This window comes from Stegostoma tigrinum, chromosome 8 (assembly GCF_030684315.1).
Source record: "Stegostoma tigrinum isolate sSteTig4 chromosome 8, sSteTig4.hap1, whole genome shotgun sequence".
Taxonomy (NCBI): Eukaryota; Metazoa; Chordata; class Chondrichthyes; order Orectolobiformes; family Stegostomatidae; genus Stegostoma; species Stegostoma tigrinum.
The window spans coordinates 98,614,145-98,631,951 of record NC_081361.1 but is presented as its reverse complement, the minus strand read 5'-3'; the positions used below and the strand labels follow the sequence as shown (position 1 = coordinate 98,631,951).

At 54.0% G+C, this 17,807-nt stretch overlaps 1 protein-coding gene across 1 annotated transcript in view; it reads left to right on the top strand.

Moving 5' to 3' along the window:
• The first annotated feature begins 9,134 nt into the window (after positions 1-9,134).
• ctbs (chitobiase, di-N-acetyl-) overlaps positions 9,135-17,807 on the top strand; it is a 33,572-nt gene continuing 24,899 nt past the window's right edge. The window contains exon 1 of the mRNA XM_059648168.1: positions 9,135-9,306. Within this exon, the coding sequence (XP_059504151.1) occupies positions 9,160-9,306 (147 nt within the window). The 5' untranslated portion in view covers positions 9,135-9,159. The remainder of the gene's footprint in view (positions 9,307-17,807) is intronic.

The following is a 17,807-nucleotide window of genomic DNA, read 5'->3' as shown; positions in this document are numbered from 1 at the left end:
ATCACAATATTGAATATGTTAGAACAAAGAACAATAAAGCACAGGGACAGGCCCTTCGGCCCTCCGAGCCTGCACCGAAACATTTTGCCCTTCCATACGAAAACCATCTTCGATTACAGGATCCGTATCCCTCTATTCCCTTCCTGTTCATGTATTCATCCAGATGTTTCTTGAATGCTGCTATTGTGTCTGCTTCCACCTCCTCCTCAGGCAGCATGTTCCAGGCACTCACCACCCTTTGTGTGAAAAACCTACCGCGCACATCTCTTCTAAACTTCCCCACTCATAACCTTGAACCTGTGTCCCACTAGTAACTGACCTCTCCACCCTGGGAAAAAGCCTCATACTTTCCGTGCTATCCAGGCCATTCATAAATTTATAAACTTCTATCAGGTCGTTTCTCAACCTCCTGCGTTCCATTGAAAACACGCCCAGTCTATCCAACTTTTCTTCACAGCCACAATCCCCCAAAACATCCACATCCTTCTGGTAGTGTGGTGACCAGAACTGTACACAGTATTCCAAGTGTGGCCTAACTAATGTTCTATAAAGCTTCAATGTTACAAAAGCAATCCTTCAATTGTGGTCTTTAGCCACACAATATGGAAGGCATGGTATAAATGCACAACTGTTCATTCTGTATAGAACAGCTACTGAGTCTGCACTGACAAAAACTACTCTGGAGCTACAGTATTTCCATTTTCCACTACTTGAATCAAATCGAATGAGTTGTTGCCCCTTATATTTTACAGTGAATAATACAATAAAATATAGCAATAGGATTCAACTGTTTCCAGAACAGAAAGAATAAAGAAACATACCTGAAAGACAGTCTATCTTCATTCCCTCATCTCTGCCATGAGTCCTTTGCCCTGAGCTGGTTCACCAATGACACCTGAATTACTGCTGGTCCTCCAACAGCTTACCATCTGCCCACCAACATCAGAATTCCACTCTTCAGGCAGCATCTTTTCGCCGCTGGGCCCACCTGCCCATGCCAGGTCTCATACTGGATCCACACACGCCCTTCAACCAGTGGCCCTCAGCTCCGCGGCCACCTCACTAATAATCTGGAGGCCCCAGCTCCAGGCCTACGCTAACCTGGAGCCTCACAAAATGAACACTCCTTTCCAAATCCATCTTATCAAGACCATTCAGGATCTGATACACTTCAATCAGAACCCTCCCCCACTCAACCCGACCCCAAACTTCATTAGAAACAAACCCGGTCTGTCCAACCTTTCTCCAAAGACAACCCTCTCATTGCAATCCCGCAAACAATCTCCAATACATTTACATCCTTCCTTCAATAAAAAAGTCTAACACCCTACACAGCATACAGGAAGTGGCCTCTCCAATGCCCTGTATAACTAAACAATTACATCCTTACTTTTGGTAATGGTAATGCAATTCCTTTGGGACTTTTCCCCTGGAGCATTGGAGGCCAAGGGGTAACTTCATAGACGTTCATAAAGTCATGAGGGGCACAGGAAAGGTGAATAGCCAAAGTCTTTTCCCAAGGTGGGTGTGTACAAAATGAAAGGGCACAGATTAAGTGTGTCAGGGGTAAGATTTCAAAGGGACCTGAGGGTGGTAACGTTTTCACACAAAGGACAGTGCTAGAGGCAGTGCAACTGCAACATTTAAAAGACCTTTGGGCAGGTACATGGAAAGGAAAGGTTCAGTGGAATATGGGCCAAATGCAGGTAAATGGGACGAGTTTAGTTTAGGAAACCCAGTTGGCAGACAAGAGTTAGGCCAAAGGGCCTGTTTCCACGGCATATGATTCTAATGGCAACCAAGTAACCACAGTGGCATGCTGGTAAATGGTAAAACCCAATCTGGTTTACTAATGTGCTTCAGGGAAGAAATCTGCTGGTGCACACAAATACCCAAAATGTTGACATTTCGGGCCTAGACCCTTCATCAGACAGGGGAATGGGGAGAGGGTTCTGAAATAAATAGGGAGAGCGCGGGAGGTGGACCGAAGATGGATGCCTCCCCCTCTCTCCCTATTTATTTCAGAACCCTCTCCCCATCCCCCTCTCTGATGAAGGGTCTAGGCCCGGAACGTCAGCTTTTGAGCTCCCGAGATGCTGCTTGGCCTGCTGTGTTCATCCAGCTCCACATTTTATTATCTTGGATTCTCCAGCATCTGCAGTTCCCTTTATCTCTACCCAAAATGTTGACCTGTCCTTTCCACCAGACACTGCCTGCCTTGCTGTGTGTTTCCAGCTTCCTGTTTGTTTATCACAATGACTTTGACTCCTAACTGATCTCTGGAGAATTAGGGATGGACAATAAATGCTGGTCTAGTCAATGATGCTCTCATCTTATAAAGGAATTTTAACAGATTTTTAAAAATCTTTTTTATTTTTCATTTATCATAAAGGCATGATTATTATTGATTACTCTTTGCAATATGTATGAGAAAGAGAGCAGAAATTGTAAAATATTAAGGGGAGAGTCTGTGGTAATGTTTACAGTGGAGAATGTAACAATATTTTCAGACATTTGGGGAGTGGGGAGGTCCTCAGGAGGTTCTCCACACAGAAATTCAGAAATCAGCTAGGGATGCTGGATATGGCTCTGAGCATGAGGACCAAGCAGAGGGGTGGTGTGTCAGAGACAGACAGATCCATAAACAAAACATCAGTAATTCCAGTGATCTGTTGTAAACACTCGCAGGAACATCGCAAAATTATTTTATGTACAAGTCAATGTTATGACATTTCAAGTGCTCGTCAAAATACTTTTTAAAGGTTGTGAGGTTTCCCATGTGAAATACAGGGGCTGGAGGGTTTGAGTTAAAGGAGAGGTTGCAACTTTATTCTTTATTTCTTTATTCATTCACAGGATGAGGGAATCACTGGCCTGGCAGCATTTATTGCCCATCCCTAATTGCCCCAAGAGCAGTTAAGAGCAAACCACATTGCTGTGGGTCTGGAGTCACATGTAGGCCAGACCAGGTAAGGATGGTAGTTTCCTTCCCTAAAGGGTACTCACTGGAACATAGGAGGTTGAGGGGTGACCTTATTGAGGTTTACAAAATAATGAGGGGCACAGATAAGGTGAACAAAACTTGTTGGACTCTGATTCATGTAAATTCATGGTCATATATTTGACTTCAAAGCAATTCTTGAGCTTTTTCTGGGTTTATTGCAGATCTTCAGCATCCACAGCATTTTTGCAATTGTTTGGGTCCTGAAGAAGAGTCATATCGAATTAGGTGGAATTTGAATTCAATAAATATCTGGAATTAAGAACATAATGTTGACCATGAATCCATGTCGATTGTTGGAAAAACCCATCTGGTTCACTGATGTCCTTTAGGGAAGGAAACTGGCATCCTTACCTGGTCTGGCCTACATGTGACTCCAGACCCACAGCAATGTGGTTGACTCTTAACTGCCCTCTAGGCAATTAGGGATGGGCAATAAATGCTGCCAGGCCAGCAACTCTCTCGTCCATGAATCATTTAAAAAAAAATCAGAGATAAAGTGATCTTCTGAGGAGGGATCACCAGGCCCCAAAAACGTTAACTCTGACTTCTCTTCACAGATACTGCCAGACCTGCTGAACTTTTCCAGCAACTTCGGTTTTTGTAACACAAGTATGTCTTTATTGAGGTAAGGAAATCAGACCTGCACACTGGATTGAATAAGACTCTATATAAGCGATGTGACACACGCAGTCAAAGTCATAACAGCATGGAAACAGACCCTTCAGTCCAACCAGTCCATGCTGAACATTAGCCCAATATAAGCTGTTCCACCTGCCTGTTCCTGGCCCATATCCTTCCAATCCTTTCCTATTCATGTATCTATCTGATCTTTACTCCTGTACGGAAACCCTTTTGTAAAAAATGCCAACATACCATTTGTTTCCTCAATTCCTTGCTACATCTGCATGGTAACTTTCAGTGATTCATGGACAAGAACACTTGTTTCCAAATTCAATACTTCCCAGACCCTCTCACAATTTAAGAAGCTATTTGGATTTGACTTTCGTTTGACTTTGAGTTGGATAACCTGACATCCATATCAGATAAATGTTTGCTCCTTCGTTTTTCCACTCAGACTTTCAAAGCTGCCTGATGCGGCTCGGCATCTTTGTCACAACTTACACTCGCATTTAGTTTTCTGTAATCTGTAAACTTGAAATTGTTTAATTAAATGCCCCCATTCAAATCTTTGATACAGATTGTGAACAGCTGGAGTTTAACAATCGATCCTTGTGATACCTCACTAGATGCAGTTTGCCAATCTCTGAAAATCACTGCATCTCACATGAAGCCAGGAATGACAATAATGTACACATTTCACTGTAATCTTATATCCCTTTACTTGAGCACACGTCACAATAAAATCTAATTTGATTTTTATGCTGTTAGCTATCCATTAGCTAGTTCTCAATCTATGTCAGTGTGTTCCCCCAATCTGATATTCTCAAATTTTCTTTACATACTTCTTGAGTAAAACTTTACTGGAAGCTTTCTGAAAGCCACTAGTTCCTCTGTGTCTGTTTTCCTAGTTATATTCTCAAAATAACCAACAAGTTTACTAAACATGAGTTAACGTTTCGAGCCTGGTGACCATTCTTCAGAATTCAGTCCTCAGTCACTGCACTCAGAAAGTTCACTCTTTTCTCTCCAGAGATGCCACCAGACCTGCTGAGTTTCTCCAGCAATTTCTGTTTCTGGTTCAGATTTCCAGCAACAGTTCTTTGTGTCGATAGCTTTTAAATAGAACAAGGTTCATGTAGCTAAGACTCCAAAGTCTTCTCAAAATCTCTTATAAACGCAGACAAACAAAAGAAAAAATGTTTTTCCTGGATGCTGCGGGTGGGAAAAGAAAACTGGGAAACAGTTCAAAAGCAGCAGCCCACTGGGTTCAATGAGAACGTTCCATTTGGCTTGCTAGGACTTTCTGTTCCTCAAAAAAAAACAAAGTTCTTTGTTTTATCGTTCTGGTGTTCAATCTCCTTTCTGCTGGTTCTTTCACTTCTTTGCAGGATGTGCAGGGTACACTGACTACAAAGTCTCTTAGATACCATTTTAAGGCAAAAGCTTACAGCAATTGGTAGGAGAAAGAAACAAGCTTTTTGCAGGCTTCAGGTATTATTAATGCAGAGAGAGACACACACAACCCGCCCTTCGAACAGTGCAAAGGCTTCTCCCTACATCATGCACACCCACCAGCGGTTCAGCTCCTCTGGAGCCAATGTTGACAAGTTAATGACTTATGTCATTTACAATTAGTCATAATTAGACAAAGCAAAACCACTCATTATTGGTTAATCCCATTCTACATTCACCCATGGTGCCAGGCATCTACCAACAACTCCCACACCCCACTCGCACACCCAACCCTCAAACCTTGAATAAAGCAGTAAAACATGCCATGAATTTTGGTAACTTGTTTTTTTTCTTAAAGAAAAGAACAGCAGCAATTACTTCCAGTCCTTGGTTTTCAAAACATCCCTTTTCTCATTTCAGTCCACAATCAAAAATACAGGAAATGAAATGATGTGGTCTTTCCATTACAGCTGCCTCTTTCAACATTGGGGGGGGGGGGGGGAGAATACATAAACAGATCCAGGGGGGTTGTCTATTTCAAACAGAAATTGCTGGCAAAAACTCAACTGCATCCATGAAGACAAAACAGAGTTAACTTTTTGTGTTCAGTGACCAAAACCAGAGGATGATGTGGAACTCGGAACCTCTGAAAAAAAAACCTTGTCAAACACCAGGAATGAAGATAAAAGTTCTTCAAGGTGGGCATATCTGGAGGAGATGTGGCAGTGAGGTAAACCCTAAAGCAAAACATTCTGACTAACAGTCACCTGAAACGTTAACTCCGCTTTCTTTCCACAGATGCTGCCAGACCTGCTGAGTTTTTCCAGCAATTTCTGTTTTTGTTTCTGATTTCCAGCATCTGCAGTTCTTTTTTTTTTAAACTTGTCATCTACTCTAAGTTCCTGTCTCAAATTTTTATTCCTAATACTAATATCTCAAATTCTTCTTTAACATACCTGCTGGGTAACACCATCAGTGCAGCCTTCAATGAAGCGCCATTGTGTGTTTTCCCACCTGGTTTTTAAACTCTGGAGTCCGTTGAGCTGGATTACCTCGCTTTCGGTTTTCCTTCGCAATGGCATGTACATGGGGTCAAGTTCTACGTGTTTGTTGATTGTTCTCTTCATGGAGTACCAGGCTTCTAGGAACTCTTGTGCCTGTCTCTGCTTTGCTTGTCCCAGTTGAATTGGTGGTCCTCCTTATTGGGATTGGGATCCGATTGGGACAACACCAAGATCCTGGGACAAGCAAAGCAGAGGCAGGCACGGGAGTTCCTAGAAGCTTGGTAGTCCATGAAGAAAGCCATCAACAAACACATAGAACTCGACCCCATACAGACTCCATTGCAAATGAAATCCAGAAGTGAGGCAATCCAGCTCAAGGGACTCTAGAGTTTAAAAACCAGGCAGGGAAACACAATGGCGCTTCATCGGAGGCTGCACTGATGATGTTACCCAGCGGGGTAATGAAACACATGCAGAGCAATACCGAATCAGCTTGGCAAGCGAACCAACTGTGACATCCACAACCCGAGCTACAAATCTACTCCAAAACCTTAAAGTTTCCAGCCTGCCTATTATTTCTGTTGTTGGGAAAAATTATAGTCCGTTACTAAACAAGAAGCACAAAAGTTTAACACAATGAAGCAGAGTCAATATAGTTTTGGGGAAGGGTAATCACATTTGAAAAAAATCTGCTCAAGTGCTTTAAGGTTGGAACAAGGAGAATTGATAAAGGGGTACCAGCAGACAAAGACATTCAATAAGATGCCTCATAAATAGTTTTTGTAGAGGATAGGTACCCACACAACTGGGGTACTGTATTAATATGAATTGAGGATTGGTTAACACACGGAGTCAAAATTATGTATCTTCTTCAGATTTTAAAGACATAACTTATACCACTTTCTCAAGGGCAGCTAGGGACGACAAATGCTAGCCCCACTAGCGACATCCACATCTAATGAGTCAGTATTCAAAACTAAACTACTGACATGCCACGAGCATTAGTCCTAGAGCCTCAATGATTTACTATACATTCTTAATGATTTGTAGAAGGGTGTAATGTATCCAAATTTGCTGATGATATAGAAGTGGTGATAGGGGCATGTTGTGGTGAGGGCATAAAGAATATGCAAAAAAGAATATAGATAGATTGAGTGAGTAGGCAAAACTTGGCAGATGGTGCCTAATATGGGACAGTGTGAAGTTGTGTGTTTTAATACGAAGAATTGAAAAGCACACTATTATTTGAACAGAGGGAGAATCCAAAGAAGTGCAGTGCAGAAGGGATCAGGATGTTCTTGGGCATGAAACATAAACAGTTAGTATGCAAGTGCAGTAAGAAATAAATTTGGGTCATTACTGTAACAGGTCTGGAGGTTAAAAATAGGCAAATCTTGTTGCAACTGTATTGGGTGCTGCTGAGGCTACATCTGGAGAGCTGTATACAGTTTTGGTATTTAAGAAAGGAAGCACAGCCATTGGAGGCAGTTCAAAACGGATTCACTAGCCGATGCCTGCTATGAAGGGGTTGACTTATCAAGAAAGGCAAAACAAATTAGATGTTTATTCATTTGCGTTTAGAAGAATAAGAGTTGATCTTATTAAAACATACAAGATTCTGAGGGGATTTAACTGAGAATATGTTTCCACTAGTGAGGGAATCTCAAACTAGAGGACAAAGTTACAGAATAAGGGAACGCTCATTTAAAACGGAGATACAGTCATACAGCATGGAAACAGACCCTACAGTCCAACTTGTCAATGCCGATCAAGTTCCCCGAACTAAACCAGTCCCTTGTACTAGTGTTTCGCCCATATCTCTCTAAACCTTTCCTATTCACGTACCTGGCCACATATCTTTTAAATGTTGCAACCGTTCTTGCATCTACCACTTCCTCTGGCAGTTCATTCCACATACAAACCACCCTGGTCCCCTCCTCCTCCAGTCCCAATCCTCCACTCATCTCCACCGCACTTTCCTATGCAATCGGAGAATATGCAATATTAGACCCCGTTGCTCCTCATTATGCACAGCTCCAATCATACGTTCCAGGTGCAGCAGGTTCACATCAGAAGTTTCACTGGACCCAAACATTAATTCTGATTTCTCTCTGCAGATGCTGTTGACCTGCTGAGTCTTTCCAGCAATTTTTGTTTTTTGTTGTCTCTCTCCCTGGGCACCATCTGCACCTATTTGCTCACCCCGCCAACCGTCAATCCACTGTCTTCAGTATATATACCGCTTTTTTCGAGCCATTATCATGTTTGAGGAAGGGTCATTCAACTTGAAATGTTATGTTTGTTTCTCTCTGTACAGATGCTGCCAGACATGCTGAGTTTCTTGAGCAATTTTTGTTTCTCTTTCCATAGTTCTTTATGTTGTTTTAGGTCAAGAATATAGGGCAATACAGCACATGTGTGCGCCAACCATGATGCCAGTGTGCTGAAGGACCTGTTTCCACACTGTCGGAAATGTAATCTAATCTAAACTAATCCCATCTGCGTATATATGGCATTTATTCCTGTATTCTTTGCTTATTCATAGGTCTGTCTAAATACCTCTTAAACAGTGCTATTGCACCGCTCCTGTCCCCTCCCCGGCAACATTTTCCAGATGCCTACAACCCACTGTGTAAATAAAACTTTCTTTGCATATCTTTAAATGTTCCCCCACCCATAGCCTGTAATATTTAACATTTCCACCCTGGGAAAAAGCCAGCCATCCTATCGATGCTTCTCATAATTTTATATATTTCTATCAGGTTGTCCACAGACTACTATACAAGGGAATACTATCCAAATTTGTCATAACTCACCTTAGAGCAAATACCATTAAATTCAAGTTCCACTTGATGGGATTGAGGCCTCGGAATTACCAACCCACACATACTAGCGTGCACAGGAAGCTAGCAGATCCGAAAAAATGGGCAGAAAGGCTTCCCCCTCTGCTCGTTGCTACATGACCGAAGAGGAGGTTCTATAATCTTGGAGACCCGGATGATTGTAGAAACCGGAAGTGGGAGGTCAGGTGGGGGTTAGGGAACAAAGGACGACTTCCGGCGGCGGTGGGCGGGAACCATGGCTGGGCAGCGGGAGGGAGAGCTGTGTGTTCGAGTCCTGGCCCTGGCCCTGGCCGCGATCTTCGCCCTCGGGGCTCGGGCCGATGACTGTCCGTGCGCCGACAACGCCCTGTGCCGCCCGGTGTCCGGAGACAAGTCGTTCGAGGTCAGTGTCCGGAGGGGAAAACAGGCAGAGAACAGAGAGAGATGTGGATATGGGATGGGTGAGGGGAGAGAGAGAGAGGGAGGGAGAGAGAGAGAGAGAGGACAGACAGAGAGAGAGAGAGAGGGAGAGGAGAGGGAGGGAGAGGGAGAGGGAGAGAGAGACGGGGGGGGGGGAAGAGAGAGGGGAAGAGAGAGGGAGAGAGGGAGAGAGAGACGGGGGGGGGGGAGGAGAGAGGGAGAGAGAGACGGGGGGGGGGGGAAGAGAGAGGGGGAAGAGAGAGGGAGAGAGAGACGGGGGGGGGAGGAGAGAGGGAGAGAGAGACGGGGGGGGGGGGAAGAGAGAGGGGAAGAGAGAGGGAGAGAGAGACGGGGGGGGGGGGAAGAGAGAGGGGAAGAGAGAGGGAGAGAGGGAGAGAGAGACGGGGGGGGGGAGGAGAGAGGGAGAGAGAGACGGGGGGGGGGGGGGAAGAGAGAGGGGAAGAGAGAGGGAGAGAGAGACGGGGGGGGGAGGAGAGAGGGAGAGAGAGACGGGGGGGGGGGGAAGAGAGAGGGGAAGAGAGAGGGAAGAGGGAGAGAGAGACGGGGGGGGGGGGGAAGAGAGAGGGGAAGAGAGAGGGAGAGAGAGACGGGGGGGGGAGGAGAGAGGGAGAGAGAGACGGGAGGGGGGGGAAGAGAGAGGGGAAGAGAGAGGGAGAGAGAGACGGGGGGGGGAGGAGAGAGGGAGAGAGAGACGGGGGGGGGGGGGAAGAGAGAGGGGAAGAGAGAGGGAGAGAGAGACGGGGGGGGGAGGAGAGAGGGAGAGAGAGACGGGGGGGGGGGGAAGAGAGAGGGGAAGAGAGAGGGAGAGAGAGACGGGGGGGGGAGGAGAGAGGGAGAGAGAGACGGGGGGGGGGGGAAGAGAGAGGGGAAGAGAGAGGGAGAGAGGGAGAGAGAGACGGGGGGGGGGGAAAGAGAGAGGGAGAGAGAGACGGGGGGGGGGGGAAGAGAGAGGGAGAGAGAGACGGGGGGGGGGGGAAGAGAGAGGGAGAGAGAGACGGGGGGGGGGGGAAGAGAGAGGGAGAGAGAGACGGGGGGGGGGGGAAGAGAGAGGGAGAGAGAGACGGGGGGGGGGGAAGAGAGAGGGAGAGAGGGAGAGAGAGACGGGGGGGGGGGAAGAGAGAGGGGAAGAGAGAGGGAGAGAGAGACGGGGGGGAAGAGAGAGGAGAGAGAGACGGGGGGGGAAGGGAGAGGGAGAGGGGGAGAGAGAGACGGGGGGGGAAGAGAGAGGGAGAGGGGGAGAGAGAGACGGGGGGGGAAGAGAGAGGGAGAGGGGGGAGAGAGAGACGGGGGGGGAAGAGAGAGGGAGAGAGAGACGGGGGGGGAAGGGGAGAGAGAGACGGGGGGGGAAGAGAGAGGGAGAGAGAGACGGGGGGGGAAGAGAGAGGGAGAGAGAGACGGGGGGGGAAGAGAGAGGGAGAGAGAGACGGGGGGGGGGAGAGAGAGACGGGGGGGGAAGAGAGAGGGAGAGGGGGAGAGAGAGACGGGGGGGGAAGAGAGAGGGAGAGAGAGACGGGGGGGAAGGGAGAGAGAGACGGGGGGGGAAGAGAGAGGGAGAGAGAGACGGGGGGGGAAGAGAGAGGGAGAGAGAGACGGGGGGGGAAGAGAGAGGGAGAGAGAGACGGGGGGGGAAGAGAGAGGGAGAGGGGGAGAGAGAGACGGGGGGGGAAGAGAGAGGGAGAGGGGGAGAGAGAGACGGGGGGGGAAGAGAGAGGGAGAGGGGGAGAGAGAGACGGGGGGGGAAGAGAGAGGGAGAGGGGGAGAGAGAGACGGGGGGAAGAGAGAGGGAGAGGGGGAGAGAGAGACGGGGGGAAGAGAGAGGGAGAGGGGGAGAGAGAGACGGGGGGGAAGAGAGAGGGAGAGGGGGAGAGAGAGACGGGGGGGAAGAGAGGGGGAGAGAGAGACGGGGGGGAAGAGAGGGGGAGAGAGAGACGGGGGGGAAGAGAGAGGGAGAGAGAGACGAGGGGGAAGAGAGAGGGAGAGAGAGACGAGGGGGAAGAGAGAGGGAGAGAGAGACGAGGGGGAAGAGAGAGGGAGAGAGAGACGGGGGGGAAGAGAGAGGGAGAGGGGGAGAGAGAGACGGGGGGGAAGAGAGAGGGAGAGGGGGAGAGAGAGACGGGGGGGAAGAGAGAGGGAGAGGGGGAGAGAGAGACGGGGGGGAAGAGAGAGGGAGAGAGAGACGGGGGGGAAGAGAGAGGGAGAGGGGGAGAGAGAGACGGGGGGGAAGAGAGAGGGAGAGAGAGACGGGGGGGAAGAGAGAGGGAGAGGGGGAGAGAGAGACGGGGGGGAAGAGAGAGGGAGAGGGGGAGAGAGAGACGGGGGGGAAGAGAGGGGGAGAGAGAGACGGGGGGGAAGAGAGGGGGAGAGAGAGACGGGGGGGAAGAGAGGGGGAGAGAGAGACGGGGGGGAAGAGAGGGGGAGAGAGAGACGGGGGGGGAAGGGAGAGAGAGACGGGGGGGGAAGAGAGAGGGAGAGAGAGACGGGGGGGGAAGAGAGAGGGAGAGAGAGACGGGGGGGGAAGAGAGAGGGAGAGGGGGAGAGAGAGACGGGGGGGGAAGAGAGAGGGAGAGGGGGAGAGAGAGACGGGGGGGAAGAGAGAGGGAGAGGGGGGAGAGAGAGACGGGGGGAAGAGAGAGGGAGAGGGGAGAGAGAGACGGGGGGGAAGAGAGAGGGAGAGGGGGAGAGAGAGACGGGGGGGGAAGAGAGAGGGAGAGGGGGAGAGAGAGACGGGGGGGAAGAGAGGGGGAGAGAGAGACGGGGGGGAAGAGAGGGGGAGAGAGAGACGAGGGGGGGAAGAGAGAGGGAGAGAGAGACGAGGGGGAAGAGAGAGGGAGAGAGAGACGAGGGGGAAGAGAGAGGGAGAGAGAGACGAGGGGGAAGAGAGAGGGAGAGAGAGACGGGGGGGAAGAGAGAGGGAGAGGGGGAGAGAGAGACGGGGGGGGAAGAGAGAGGGAGAGGGGGAGAGAGAGACGGGGGGGGAAGAGAGAGGGAGAGAGAGACGGGGGGGAAGAGAGAGGGAGAGGGGGAGAGAGAGACGGGGGGGAAGAGAGAGGGAGAGAGAGACGGGGGGGAAGAGAGAGGGAGAGGGGGAGAGAGAGACGGGGGGGAAGAGAGAGGGAGAGGGGGAGAGAGAGACGGGGGGGAAGAGAGGGGGAGAGAGAGACGGGGGGGAAGAGAGGGGGAGAGAGAGACGGGGGGAAGAGAGGGGGAGAGAGAGACGGGGGGGAAGAGAGGGGGAGAGAGAGACGGGGGGGAAGAGAGGGGGAGAGAGAGACGGGGGGGAAGAGGGGGGAGAGAGAGACGGGGGGGAAGAGAGGGGGAGAGAGAGACGGGGGGGAAGAGAGGGGGAGAGAGAGACGGGGGGGAAGAGAGGGGGAGAGAGAGACGGGGGGGAAGAGAGGGGGAGAGAGAGACGGGGGGGAAGAGAGGGGAGAGAGAGAGACGGGGGGGGAAGAGAGAGGGAGAGAGAGACGGGGGGGGAAGAGAGAGGGAGAGGGGGAGAGAGAGACGGGGGGGGAAGAGAGAGGGAGAGGGGGAGAGAGAGACGGGGGGGAAGAGAGAGGGAGAGGGGGAGAGAGAGACGGGGGGAAGAGAGAGGGAGAGGGGGAGAGAGAGACGGGGGGGAAGAGAGAGGGAGAGGGGGAGAGAGACGGGGGGGAAGAGAGAGGGAGAGGGGGAGAGAGAGACGGGGGGGAAGAGAGAGGGAGAGAGAGACGGGGGGGAAGAGAGGGGGAGAGAGAGACGGGGGGGAAGAGAGGGGGAGAGAGAGACGGGGGGGGAAGAGAGAGGGGAAGAGAGATGGAGAGAGAGACGGGGGGGGAAGAGAGAGGGGAAGAGAGGGAGAGAGAGACGGGGGGGAAGAGAGAGGGAGAGAGAGACGGGGGGGGGAAGAGAGAGGGAGAGAGAGACGGGGGGGGAAGAGAGAGGGAGAGAGAGACGGGGGGGAAGAGAGGGGGAGAGAGAGACGGGGGGGAAGAGAGGGGGAGAGAGAGACGGGGGGGGAAGAGAGAGGGGAAGAGAGATGGAGAGAGAGACGGGGGGGGAGGAGAGAGGGGAAGAGAGAGGGAGAGAGAGACGGGGGGGGAAGAGAGAGGGAGAGAGAGACGGGGGGGGAAGAGAGAGGGAGAGAGAGACGGGGGGGGAAGAGAGAGGGAGAGGGGGAGAGAGAGACGGGGGGGGAAGAGAGAGGGAGAGGGGGAGAGAGAGACGGGGGGAAGAGAGAGGGAGAGGGGGAGAGAGAGACGGGGGGAAGAGAGAGGGAGAGGGGGAGAGAGAGACGGGGGGGAAGAGAGAGGGAGAGGGGGAGAGAGAGACGGGGGGGGAAGAGAGAGGGAGAGGGGAGAGAGAGACGGGGGGGAAGAGAGAGGGAGAGGGGGGAGAGAGAGACGGGGGGAAGAGAGAGGGAGAGGGGGAGAGAGAGACGGGGGGGAAGAGAGAGGGAGAGGGGGAGAGAGAGACGGGGGGAAGAGAGAGGGAGAGGGGGAGAGAGAGACGGGGGGAAGAGAGAGGGAGAGAGAGACGGGGGGGAAGAGAGGGGGAGAGAGAGACGGGGGGGAAGAGAGGGGGAGAGAGAGACGGGGGGGGGAAGAGAGAGGGGAAGAGAGATGGAGAGAGAGACGGGGGGGGAAGAGAGAGGGGAAGAGAGAGGGAGAGAGAGACGGGGGGGGAAGAGAGAGGGAGAGAGAGACGGGGGGGGAAGAGAGAGGGAGAGAGAGACGGGGGGGGAAGAGAGAGGGAGAGAGAGACGGGGGGGAAGAGAGGGGGAGAGAGAGACGGGGGGGAAGAGAGGGGGAGAGAGAGACGGGGGGGGAAGAGAGAGGGGAAGAGAGATGGAGAGAGAGACGGGGGGGGAGGAGAGAGGGGAAGAGAGAGGGAGAGAGAGACGGGGGGGGAAGAGAGAGGGAGGGAGAGACGGGGGGGGAAAGAGAGAGGGAGAGAGAGACGGGGGGGGAAGAGAGAGGGAGAGGGGGAGAGAGAGACGGGGGGGGAAGAGAGAGGGAGAGGGGGAGAGAGAGACGGGGGGAAGAGAGAGGGAGAGGGGGAGAGAGAGACGGGGGGAAGAGAGAGGGAGAGGGGGAGAGAGAGACGGGGGGGAAGAGAGAGGGAGAGGGGGAGAGAGAGACGGGGGGAAGAGAGGGGGAGAGAGAGACGAGGGGGAAGAGAGAGGGAGAGAGAGAGACGAGGGGGGAAGAGAGAGGGAGAGAGAGACGAGGGGGAAGAGAGAGGGAGAGAGAGACGGGGGGGAAGAGAGAGGGAGAGGGGGAGAGAGAGACGGGGGGGAAGAGAGAGGGGAGAGGGGGAGAGAGAGACGGGGGGGAAGAGAGAGGGAGAGAGAGACGGGGGGGAAGAGAGAGGGAGAGGGGGAGAGAGAGACGGGGGGGAAGAGAGAGGGAGAGGGGGAGAGAGACGGGGGGAGAGAGAGGGAGAGAGAGACGGGGGGGAAGAGAGAGGGAGAGGGGGAGAGAGAGACGGGGGGGAAGAGAGGGGGAGAGAGAGACGGGGGGGAAGAGAGGGGGAGAGAGAGACGGGGGGGAAGAGAGGGGGAGAGAGAGACGGGGGGGGGAAGAGAGGGGGAGAGAGAGACGGGGGGGAAGAGAGGGGGAGAGAGAGACGGGGGGGAAGAGAGGGGGGAGAGAGAGACGGGGGGGAAGAGAGGGGGAGAGAGAGACGGGGGGAAGAGAGGGGGAGAGAGAGACGGGGGGGAAGAGAGGGGGAGAGAGAGAGACGGGGGGGAAGAGAGAGAGGGGGAGAGAGAGACGGGGGGGAAGAGAGGGGGAGAGAGAGACGGGGGGGAAGAGAGGGGGAGAGAGAGACGGGGGGGGAAGAGAGGGGGGAGAGAGAGACGGGGGGGGAAGAGAGGGGGGAGAGAGAGACGGGGGGAAGAGAGGGGCGAGAGAGAGACGGGGGGGAAGAGAGGGGGAGAGAGAGACGGGGGGAAGAGAGGGGGAGAGAGAGACGGGGGGGAAGAGAGGGGGAGAGAGAGACGGGGGGGAAGAGAGGGGGAGAGAGAGACGGGGGGGGAAGAGAGGGAGAGAGAGAGACGGGGGGGGAAGAGAGGGGGGGGAGAGAGACGGGGGGGAAGAGAGGGGGAGAGAGAGACGGGGGGGAAGAGAGGGGGAGAGAGAGACGGGGGGGAAGAGAGGGGGAGAGAGAGACGGGGGGGGGGAAGAGAGAGGGAGAGGGGGGAGAGAGAGACGGGGGGGGGAAGAGAGAGGGAGAGGGGGAGAGAGAGACGGGGGGGGAAGAGAGAGGGAGAGGGGGAGAGAGAGACGGGGGGGGGGAAAGAGAGAGGGAGAGGGGGAGAGAGAGACGGGGGGGGAAGAGAGAGGGAGAGGGGGAGAGAGAGACGGGGGGGAAGAGAGAGGGAGAGGGGGAGAGAGAGACGGGGGGGGAAGAGAGAGGGAGAGGGGGAGAGAGAGACGGGGGGGGAAGAGAGAGGGAGAGGGGGAGAGAGAGACGGGGGGGAAGAGAGAGGGAGAGGGGGAGAGAGAGACGGGGGGGAAGAGAGAGGGAGAGAGAGACGGGGGGGAAGAGAGAGGGGAGAGAGAGACGGGGGGGAAGAGAGAGGGAGAGGGGGAGAGAGAGACGGGGGGGAAGAGAGAGGGAGAGGGGGAGAGAGAGAGACGGGGGGGAAGAGAGAGGGAGAGGGGGAGAGAGAGACGGGGGGGAAGAGAGAGGGAGAGGGGGAGAGAGAGAGACGGGGGGGAAGAGAGAGGGAGAGAGAGACGGGGGGGAAGAGAGAGGGAGAGAGAGACGGGGGGGAAGGAGGGAGAGGGGGGAGAGAGAGAGACGGGGGGGAAGAGAGAGGGAGAGAGAGACGGGGGGGAAGAGAGAGGGAGAGAGGAGACGGGGGGAAGAGAGAGGGAGAGGGGGAGAGAGAGAGACGGGGGGGAAGAGAGAGGGAGAGAGAGACGGGGGGGAAGAGAGAGGGAGAGAGAGACGGGGGGGAAGAGAGAGGGAGAGAGAGACGGGGGGGAAGAGAGAGAGGGAGAGAGAGACGGGGGGGAAGAGAGAGGGAGAGAGAGACGGGGGGGAAGAGAGAGGGAGAGAGAGACGGGGGGGGAAGAGAGAGGGAGAGAGAGAGACGGGGGGAGAAGAGGAGAGGGAGAGAGAGACGGGGGGGAAGAGAGAGGGAGAGAGAGACGGGGGGAAGAGAGAGGGAGAGAGAGACGGGGGGGAAGAGAGAGGGAGAGAGAGACGGGGGGGAAGAGAGAGGGAGAGAGAGACGGGGGGGAAGAGAGAGGGAGAGGGAGACGGGGGGGAAGAGAGAGGGAGAGGGGGAGAGAGAGACGGGGGGGAAGAGAGAGGGAGAGGGGGAGAGAGAGACGGGGGGGAAGAGAGAGGGAGAGGGGGAGAGAGAGACGGGGGGAAGAGAGAGGGAGAGGGGGAGAGAGAGACGGGGGGGAAGAGAGAGGGAGAGGGGAGAGAGAGAGACGGGGGGGAAGAGAGAGGGAGAGGGGGAGAGAGAGACGGGGGGGAAGAGAGAGGGAGAGGGGGAGAGAGAGACGGGGGGGAAGAGAGAGGGAGAGGGGGAGAGAGAGACGGGGGGGAAGAGAGAGGGAGAGGGGGAGAGAGAGACGGGGGGGAAGAGAGAGGGAGAGGGGGAGAGAGAGACGGGGGGGAAGAGAGAGGGAGAGAGAGACGGGGGGAAGAGAGAGGGAGAGAGAGACGGGGGGGAAGAGAGAGGGAGAGGGGAGAGAGAGAGACGGGGGGGAAGGAGAGGGGAGAGAGAGAGACGGGGGGGAAGGGAGAGGGGGAGAGAGAGAGACGGGGGGGAAGGGAGAGGGGGAGAGAGAGAGACGGGGGGGAAGGGAGAGGGGAGAGAGAGACGGGGGGGAAGAGAGAGGGGGAGAGAGAGAGACGGGGGGGAAGAGAGAGGGAGAGGGGGAGAGAGAGAGACGGGGGGGAAGAGAGAGGGAGAGGGGGAGAGAGAGAGACGGGGGGGAAGAGAGAGGGAGAGGGGGAGGAGAGAGAGACGGGGGGGAAGAGAGAGGGAGAGGGGGAGAGAGAGACGGGGGGGAAGAGAGAGGAGAGGGGAGAGAGACGGGGGGAAGAGAGAGGGAGAGAGACGGGGGGGAAGAGAGAGGGAGAGAGAGACGGGGGGGAGAGAGAGGGAGAGGGGGAGAGAGAGAGACGGGGGGGAAGGGAGAGAGGGGGAGAGAGAGAGACGGGGGGAAGGGAGAGGGGGGAGAGAGAGAGACGGGGGGGAAGGAGAGGGGGAGAGAGAGAGACGGGGGGGAAGGGAGAGGGGAGAGAGAGAGACGGAGAGAGGGGAAGAGAGAGCGGAGAGAGGGAGGGGAGAGAGAGAGACGGGGGGGAAGAGAGAGGGAGAGGGGGAGAGAGAGAGACGGGGGGGAAGAGAGAGGGAGAGGGGGAGAGAGAGAGACGGGGGGGAAGAGAGAGGGAGAGGGGAGAGGGAGAGAGAGAGACGGGGGGGAAGAGAGAGGGAGAGGGAGAGGGGGAGAG